The following is a 10,000-nucleotide window of genomic DNA, read 5'->3' on the forward strand; positions in this document are numbered from 1 at the left end:
TTAGGAAACAAAAAGAACGTTTGCTTTAGGAAACAAAAAGAACGTTAGCTTTAGGAAACAAAAAGAACTTTAGCTTTAGGAAACAGAAAGAATGTTTGCTTTAGGAAACAAAAAGAACGTTAGCTTTAGGAAACAAAAAGAACGTTAGCTTTAGGCAAAAAAAGAACGTTAGCTTTAGGAAACAGAAAGAACGTTAGCTTTAGGAAACAAAAAGAACGTTAGCTTTAGGCAACAAAAAGAACATTAGCTTTAGGAAACAAAAAGAACATTAGCTTTAGGAAACAAAAATAACGTTAGCTTTAGGCAAAAAAAAAGAACGTTAGCTTTAGGAAACAGAAAGAACGTTTGCTTTAGGAAACAAAAAGAACGTTAGCTTTAGGCAACAAAAAGAACGTTAGCTTTAGGAAACAAAAATAACGTTAGCTTTAGGAAACAGAACGTTAGCTTTAGGAAAACAGAAGCGTTAGGAAACAAAAAGAGCTTTAGCTTTAGGCAACAAAAAGAACATTAGCTTTAGGACACAGAAAGAACGTTAGCTTGAGGAAACAAAAAGAACGTTAGCTTTAGGCAAAAAAAGAACGTTAGCTTTAGGAAACAGAAAAAACGTTAGCTTGAGGAAACAAAAAGAATGTTAGCGTTAAGAAACAGAAAGAACGTTAGCTTTAGGAAACAGAAAGAACGTTAGCTTCAGGAATCAAAAAGAACGTTAGCTTTAGGAAACAGAAAGAACGTTAGGTTTAGGAATCAAAAAGAACGTTAGCTTTAGGAATCAAAAAGAACGTTAGCTTTAGGAAACAATTTTTTTTTTGTGCTTTTGGCAACAAAAAGAACGTTAGCTTTAGGCAACAAAAAGAACATTAACGTTAGGCAACAAAAACTCATGTTAAATTTAGGAACAAAACAAACATTAGCTTTGGGAAACAAAACAAATATTAGCTTTTGCAACGTATCACCACTCTGAACTACAGCATACAAACACATTTGACCTTGATATGAATACCAGACCCTATTGTCTTTGATCTCTAACGAATCAACAACAATCCGCATTGATTTTACTTATTTACTTATTATTTTCTGCATAGTGTCCTATAGTCCCTGTGTCCTACAGTGTGTGTCCTATGGTCTCAGTGTCCTATAGATCCAGAGTCCTATAGTACCCGGGCTGCCGTGAATTAGTTTGCAGTATTGGTTGCAGCTTTCTAGGAACACACATCATGTTTTCACAAAGAACTGAACCAAGAAACCAGAACTTCGTTTTTTTATTTGGCAAAACCAGCGACGAGTGAAAATGAGTGACTGTGAAGGCCTCAAGGCCACATCCTTCAGCCTGGTGATCACGTTGGTCCATCAACTCCGTTTGTAGTCTTTCCCTGTTGACTCACCCTTCCCTTGTTTTGCAGCTCTGGAGACGTTAAAGTCGGATCGTCGTCTCAAGGCCTCCCCCCCCGCCACAAGAAGAGCCCCTGGACCGCGGCCACGCTCGCCCAAGAGGCGAAGGAGCTCACGAGGACCGTCAGAACCATCCTGGAGGTCGACTGTAAGTGACCTCTGCTGGGATCCACGCATGCCGGTCTGCACGTCCTGTTCCTCTGTGTTCCCGCATGCGACTGCTGCCGGACTGAGCGGAGACCAAAGTGGCCCCCCTGCCGCTGTGCGTTAACTGTCCTCCCCGTTGCAGTGCTGACCTTCTAGAGGATTCGGCCCCAGATGTCTGCAGAACACCGGCAGCCAACCGTCAACCCAAATTCTCTCCTCCCCGACACCTCCTCATCTCCTCAGTAGCTGCTAGCAATGGACTCTTGTCTCAACGAAACTCAGTTGTCTCTGCACATCTTCTCAATAGTCAATTGTCAATAGTCACCGAACAGCGGTTTGATTCCGGTGTTTTATCCTGAATGATGTGCAAAAGAAATGCATAAAGGTGCCATCATCGTTCAAGTTTAAATGTATTATTAGCTTTTAGCTTGAAAGAGTTTTTATAGACAAACTGTAGTCTTCTTTGAAACAATCCGTTGATCTTGTGGTGTCTGCAGGTTAGCGCTGTAAGGAGACCGTTGTTCAGTGGACGGGCTCCATGAGCGTTTAAAGCTTTCTTCGTCGGTCACCTTATTTCTTACGGGAGAGAATTGGTACCAAAACGGCCCACGGAGAGCCAGAGTCCAAAATAGAGGAAGCTATCGTGGTCTTTTGTGGTTTGTTTTTTTGTCTTGAGACAGAAGTGGATGTTATGAATCCCTCTTCCAAATAAACTGTATGAAGTTATTGTCCCTGTACAGACCTAACGAGCTAACGTGCTAACGAGCAAGTGATCGTTACGTCACCAAACCAATAGAACCATACGTTTTGCAGAGACGAGAGGAACAGTGACTTGGGTTCTCATTTATAAAACATGTATTACACATTCAGGATCCGCAATAAATTATGTTACCGATGTACAAAGACATTCTGACGCATGAATCCCTGCTTACGCCCGCCGGGAAGAATTTCCCTACACGCGTCCACACGTGGCTCCGCCTCCCGTCCCGCCGTCTACGCGCCCACATCCAGACATCAAATCCCTCCATTAGCGTTGATGAACAGAAACGAGCCGCGTGGTCCTCTCGTGGTCGTGCATCCACCCGGCAGCATTATGAGCAGAGTTTATACCAGTGTCTCCTCTGCAGACGGCACTGAATATCATTTGAGATGTATATTTTATTTATATGAGTTTATATCTTTCTTAAAGAATAGTTCTGCCTCTTTAGCACCAGCAAACACAACACTGCTGGTTTAAATGTTTATATATAAGAAACAAGTAAACACAGTCTGCGGACAGGTGCACAGGATCTCCCACCTGGTGTGTTGTTATAGATCATGTGATACGTGATGAATGAGACACGGGGCTTTGGGCTGCTGAGTTATCTAAACAACGTATTCAATGTCGTGTTTCTAGCTCCTTCTGTTGCATAATGCCGGTCAGATACGATTACCATCACAGGTGCACCAGTTGCAATTTTTCTTGGCCATATTTTAAACTGTCGGTAAAATTGACAGCAAGGATACAGATGAACTGCTTTTAAGCAACTGGAAGAACAAAACTGTTAAAATGCACATCATGATGAAGTTATTAAATAATATATTTATCTTGAGCCAAGCCTAATTTTTACTGAATAGAGCTAGAACGCATCATAACGTTCTCTGTTTGGAACAGATTATTTTTTAGTTCCTTCCAGTTTTTGTTTGTAAATCTGAAATCTGAGACAATCAGCTGGTCAGCGGTCTGGAACCATCAGTGAGCAGCAACTCAAGGCTCAACGTGTGAGTTCAGAACCACAGAGATCAGAGCATTGTGGGTAAAGCTCCCAAAACGCTGGCGTCGTCCTTCACAAATACCTTCATTTAGCACGCAATACGAACCTTCAACGTCATGTGGTTTCCATTTCCTGTCGCTGCAGTTCCAGAGCGAGTCAATAGATGAAACTAGCTTCCTGCCTGTCTCTTTGGTCCTCCAGTGTTCAGCTTCCTGCTTTAGATTAGGAACAAAGCAAAGACTGTAGCGTCAGCAGCAACAAGAGCAGAAGTCCTGAAAACCACCCTGAAACATCAGGAACACGAGGGCGGCCAGGACGAAGCAGACAATAGAGGAACTACGACCTTCATGTTGGAATGTGGCCATCGTGGTCTGAGGATTAAAGGACAGTTTGAGCCTGATTGGACGCTTTAGATTGCTTTCATCATGTTTGAAGTTGTTGCTGTTTGTCCTTTTTTCTTTTTCTGAGTAAATATTCTGAAACAAACTTTTCACGAGTTCTTCTTTTGGGAAGTTGAAGCTTGTGAGGGTTGGGAGCATTGTGAGGGTTGGGAGGGTTGGGAGCGTTGGGATGGTTGTGAGGGTTGGGAGCGTTGGGAGGGTTGGGAGCGTTGGGAGGGTTGGGATGATTGGGAGCGTTGGGAGCATTGGGAGCGTTGGGATGGTTGGGAGCATTGGGAGGGTTGGGATGGTTGGGAGCGTTGGGAGGCTTGGGAGCGTTGAGAGGGTTGGGAGCGTTGGGAGGGTTGGGATGGTTGGGAGCGTTGGGAGCGTTGTGAGGGTTGTGAGGGTTGGGAGTGTTCGGAGGGTTGGGATGGTTGGGAGCGTTGGGAAGGTTGGGAGGGTTGGGAGCGTTGGGAGGGTTGTGAGGGTTGTGAGGGTTGGGATGGTTGGGAGTGTTGGGAGGGTTGGGAGGGTTGGGAGCGTTGGGAGCGTTGTGAGGGTTGGGAGTGTTGGGAGGGTTGGGATGGTTGGGAGCGTTGGGAAGGTTGGGAGGGTTGGGAGCGTTGGGAGGGTTGGGAGGGTTGGGATGGTTGGGAGCGTTGTGAGGGTTGGGATGGTTGGGATGGTTGGGAGCATTGGGAGGGTTGGGAGGGTTGGGATGGTTGGGAGTGTTGGGAGGGTTGTGAGGGTTGTGAGGGTTGGGATGGTTGAGAGTGTTGGGAGGGTTGGGATGGTTGGGAGTGTTGGGATGGTTGGGAGGGTTGTGAGGGTTGGGAGTGTTGGGATGGTTGGGAGCGTTGGGAGGGTTGGGATGATTGGGAGGGTTGTGAGGGTTGTGAGGGTTGGGATGATTGGGAGCGTTGGGAGGGTTGTGAGGGTTGGGATGGTTGTGAGCATTGGGAGGGTTGTGAGGGTTGGGAGGGTTGGGATGATTGGGAGGGTTGTGAGGGTTGTGAGGGTTGGGATGGTTGTGAGTGTTGGGAGGGTTGGGAAGGTTGTGAGGGTTGGGATGGTTGGGAGCGTTGGGAGGGTTGACTCTTGTTCACTGCAAATACAATATCAGTCACTGACAACTGAAAACTTTGATATTTCACTTAATTTATTGTGAGATTATGATTATATATATCTGAAAGGTCTTACGTTGCCTTCAGCAGCAGGATGTGGGCTGTTAGGTAATAAGCCGTGATTCAGGACGCAGACGTTCAATGTCCCGTTAGAGTTACCGAAGACGGGCAGAACAAAGCCAAGTCAGGGAGGAAGTAGGTCAGTGTGTGTGTGTGTGTGTGTGTGTGTGTGTGTGTGTGTGTGTGTGTGTGTGTGTGTGTGTGTGTGTGTGTGTGTATGCTCCTTACAATCACTTATTTCATCACAGCCCTTGTTGCCTGGATACGTGCGCTGCCTTTAACCTGAACGGCTTGTAGCTGCAGGAACCTTCGTCTTCTTCATTCACTGTCTCAAACACACACACACACACACACACACACACACACACACACACACGCACACACACAGATTGTCTGATAAACAATCAGCAGCTCGTTGTCTCTTATGGACTAACGTTCATACGCCTGTTATACAATGTATTCTTTATCAAACTGCACCTGGTTATTGTTTCACACCTAAAACCCTCTGAAGTCAAATCTTCTGGTTTATGACTCATCAGGTCGTGGAGACGACCTTCAGATTCTGACCTTCAGAAGCTTCCTAAGTCTTTCCTGCAGAAACATGGCGCTGCATTAGTCTGTAAGATATATTAAGAAATCATTCATTTTGATTCATGCAGGAGTGCACGTCGTCAAAGCTTCAGCTAAAAACAATAAAAGTAGAATTGAAATAGGAATTTAACACATTACATCCGTGAATGTACATGAGGACATAAATAACAGCAAAACATTCCACAAATTCATAATATATAAATCTAATTTCACAAGTCCTCGTCTTCCGTTGATCTTCCGTTAGCCGGGGAAAACATGTTTTCATAATCTCCTCCTATAGTGATCTGGAGCTTTTGATTGTTCTGCATCATCTTCTTCAGCAGATGAGAGTTTTAGAAATCAGATGAAAAACTGAGGAGCTTCAGATGAGACGTCAGAGTTCACAGGAAGGTGCGCCTGTCGTCTGTGTCCTGTTGCCATGGCAACTGCACCAGTATGAACTGGAGCCTCCATATCTCTCACTGGTATCCACTGGTGTCCACTGGTATCTACTGGTCTCTACTGGTCTCTACTGGTATCCACTGGTCTCTACTGGTATCCACTGGTATCCACTGGTATCCACTAGTCTGTACTGGTATCCACTGGTCTCTACTGGTCTCTACTGGTATCCACTGGTCTCTACTGGTATCCACTGGTATCCACTGGTATCCACTAGTCTGTACTGGTATCCACTGGTCTCTACTGGTCTCTACTGGTATCCACTGGTCTCTACTGGTATCCACTGGTATCCACTGGTCTCTACTGGTCTCTAGTGGTATCCACTGGTCTCTACTGGTATCCACTGGTCTCTACTGGTATCCACAGGTATCCACTGGTATCCACTGGTATCCACTGGTCTCTACTGGTATCCACTGGTCTCCACTGGTCTCTTCTGGTCTCTACTGGTCTCCACTGGTCTCCACTGGTATCCACTGGTCTCTACTTGTATCCACTGGTCTCCACTGGTCTCTACTTGTCTCTACTGGTCTGCTACAGAAACATACTACATATGTCTATCAGCCCTATGAATGAAATAGTCTTTATTAAAATTAAGTGTTGATGCATTTGTGTCAAACCAGACACACACACTCGCGCGATGTTGCGCAATTCTGCAAAACCCAGCATTATGTTGCATGACAATGCTTTTATTTACTTTTATTCCATTTTAACTTGGTATCCTCCTCTTGGTTGATGCCCCTCTTGGTTGATCACCTCTTGGTTGATCACCTCTTGGTTGATGCCCCTTTTGGTTGATCACCTCTTGGTTGATGCCCCTCTTGGTTGATCACCTCTTGGTTGATCCACCTCTTGGTTGATCACCTCTTGGTTGATCCCCCTCTTGGTTGATCACCTCTTGGTTGATGCCCCTCTTGGTTGATCACCTCTTGGTTGATGCCCCTCTTGGTTGATCCCCCTCTTGGTTGATGCCCCTCTTGGTTGATGCCCCTCTTGGTTGATCACCTCTTGGTTGATGCCCCTCTTGGTTGATCACCTCTTGGTTGATCCACCTCTTGGTTGATCCCCCTCTTGGTTGATGCCCCTCTTGGTTGATCACCTCTTGGTTGATCCACCTCTTGGTTGATGCCCCTCTTGGTTGATCACCTCTTGGTTGATCACCTCTTGGTTGATCACCTCTTGGTTGATCACCTCTTGGTTCCAGAGAGTGGATTGTGATGACCTTTGGTTCAGCCGTTGATGGTCCCCTGAGGATGAACTGCAATCACTTTGGAGATCCTCTGGTCCAGATTTTCACGTGTCCATTACTTTGCTTTCAGCTTCAAATCCTGCTCAGGGGCCCGGTAGACTTCGTGGACCTCTTGTTGAGTCAGATCCATAAACCGACGTGCATTCAACACATCCCTCTTTCCTCTGGACGTTTAGTTCACAGCAGGTGTTTGAAGCTTTGAACCCTTTGTTTGAAACGGGGTGAAGAGACGTTTCCTCCATTAGTGGAGAGACCATTAGCTTCATTAGCTCGTAACAGGAAGTGGAGAGGTGGGAAAGTACAGCAACTTCTCTCTCATTGGTTCTCTTGTCAGACTGGAGCTTCTCGGGGGAAAGTGGCTGCTTGGATCCTGAATATGAGAGAGTGGGCGGGGCTTCTGTCCTCATGACGTCGCGAACGAACGGCTGAAACGTGACGCTGTGTTTCCTCCTGCAGCTCCTCCTTACGGCTGGGATGAGGCCTTCACTGCAGACGGGGACAAATACTTCATCAAGTAAGAGCAACAGAACCGTGCATCTCCTCCTGGAGTTCATGCTGCAGATCACTGAACTCATTTTAATAAACTACGTTCAACCAGCTGACTCCAAGAGTTTTGTATCAGTGAGGTATAGATAAACACGACCAGGTGTGTAAATGCACATTGTGCGCAATACCAGCACATTATGTTTGAATAACGCTGAATGTACTGCTGCTAATGAGAGACATTAAAACATCATAATAAATATTGTTCATGAGTTAAATACATGGTGAAGAGAGGTGGTGACTCATTGAAGGCACTACAGAGTCCTTCAGGGGCACAAGTGATAAGTGCATGAGGCAAAACTAGAAGGTCATGCTTTCACTAAACAGGAAGCTGGTCAGCTGATTGTCGGTCACATGACGACTGGAAGCCGATCTTCAGGTTTCAACATTTACAACTGTGGAAAAGAAAAACTGTTTATCTCCCAGAGAGAAACTCCTGCGGAGGCATTGAAGCCTTTAATAAGTCTTGTTCTGTGTTTCTGACCCATGGCAGTCACATGACCCAGACCACGTCCTGGAGCCTCCCCGTGAGCGGCAGCCCGGCTCCTCCTCCTCCTCCTCCTCCTCCTCCTCCTTCTCCTCCTCTTCCTCCTCCTCATCCTCATCCTCCTCCTCCTCATCCTCCTTCGGAGAGCTCGGAGCTGAAGACCGAGCGGAACGGAGAGACGACGTACCGAAGGTCCGTCGAGACGGAGATGTGAGACCTGCCCACTGTCTACCGGCCTCTCACACCTTTAACCTCACCTGCAGCAACCTCACCTGCAGCAACCTCACCTGCAGCAACCTCACCTGCAGCAACAACGTTCAAACCTCAGAACTGTATTTTTAAGGAATCGGTCAACTGGAAGGATGTTGATGTTTCCTGCAGCAACATTCCAAACCGCTGCAGTAACACAGATAAGGAGGGCACAGCCAGCAACTGGTTAGCTTAGCTTAGCATAACGACTGCTAACCAGCACCTCTAAAACTCACTAGTTACCATGTTACATCTTGTTTGTTTGACCTGCACAGACGTGTAATAACAGTGTTATAGCTGTGTTTATGTGCTGGACTATAACCTAATAATAATGTGTTAATCTGTGATATTTAGGAGATGTGTAGGTGGATATTGTTATATTTGGAGCCAGGCTAGCTGTTTCCCCCGGTTTCCAGTCTTTATGCTAAGCTAAGCTATCCAGCTGCTGGCTCTTTAGAATTATAGATGCCAAAGTTCTTCAACATAATAAATGTGCCAGACTGTATTTTGTGCAGCCTGAAATGATGCCCAAAACATTCATAATATGTCTATGAATATGTATTGTCTTTGTTTTATTAGAATATATTTCAGGGGAGATTTAGCGTGAGAACACATCCGATGACGTATAGATTTGGATTAATTGGACAGTGGTTATTTAATCTGGCTGCAAAGCTTCAATGTGAACGGGATATTAATATATATATATATATATATATATATATATATATATATATATATATATATATATATATATATATATACGTTATATATAAATATAATATTTATATATAACGTATATATATATATAGTATTAGTTCTACTGTCACTCATCACATGTTTTCTGCTGGATGTTTCAGACTCTGAAGAGCCCGTTAGCCGTTAGCTCACAGCAGTTAGCATTCTCATAAAAAACCCTCTTCCCAATGCTCAAGCTTTATTTTGTAATAATCTATTTATTTAATACTTTCACCAGAAGAGATGTGTTTCAGTGTTATAGTGAGTTATGACTTCTTTACTCCTGGTTGTGTTTGAACAGTTTAAATAAAGTTTAACAGTTTAAATAAAGTGTCCAGCAGGAGCACAGCGTCTGTCTCTGGAAGATAAAGCTGGATATTAAAGAAAGACGGTTTATGTTCAATAAGGAGAAAAGGAGCATACTTTGTGGAGGTAAAGAGGATTTTATGTGTATTTGAAAAAACACCAAACAGCACAATAAAAAAATGCAGATATGACCACCATGTTTTTATTATATAAAATAAATAAAAAATTATAAATATAATAATTATAATTATGTTAAAAAATGTTTCTTCTCATAAATAATATGTTTATAAAATTGCAGATATGCCAACCATGTTTTTATTATCAAATTCATTATCAATTTTTTATCAAAATGTAAATATGAAATACATAAATAAATATAAATATAGACGGCCATTCAAAACTTTATTACAGTACAATATTACAACAAGAAGTAATAGTTTTATATGTGAAGATCGGCATGTCGTGTCTTCATGAAAGACAGAATGAAGAGGAAGATGAACACTATTTGTTGGTAACCTTCTTTTTCAGAACTGAGTCGTAATTCACAG

General features: G+C 44.0%; 1 protein-coding gene across 1 annotated transcript in view; it reads left to right on the forward strand.

Annotated features, from left to right (window-relative positions):
* Positions 1 to 8,376, forward strand: part of stxbp4 (syntaxin binding protein 4) — a gene marked incomplete at both ends in the record, with an annotated part of 34,668 nt that extends 26,292 nt beyond the window's left edge. Inside the window, 4 exons of the mRNA XM_079237964.1 lie at positions 1,401 to 1,537; positions 7,589 to 7,646; positions 8,169 to 8,202; positions 8,308 to 8,376. Coding sequence (XP_079094090.1) covers positions 1,401 to 1,537; positions 7,589 to 7,646; positions 8,169 to 8,202; positions 8,308 to 8,376 — 298 coding nt within the window. The remainder of the gene's footprint in view (positions 1 to 1,400; positions 1,538 to 7,588; positions 7,647 to 8,168; positions 8,203 to 8,307) is intronic.
* Between the last annotated feature and the right edge of the window lie 1,624 nt (positions 8,377 to 10,000).

Source organism: Taurulus bubalis (genome assembly GCF_910589615.1).
Source record: "Taurulus bubalis genome assembly, chromosome: 2".
Lineage (NCBI taxonomy): Eukaryota > Metazoa > Chordata > Actinopteri > Perciformes > Cottidae > Taurulus > Taurulus bubalis.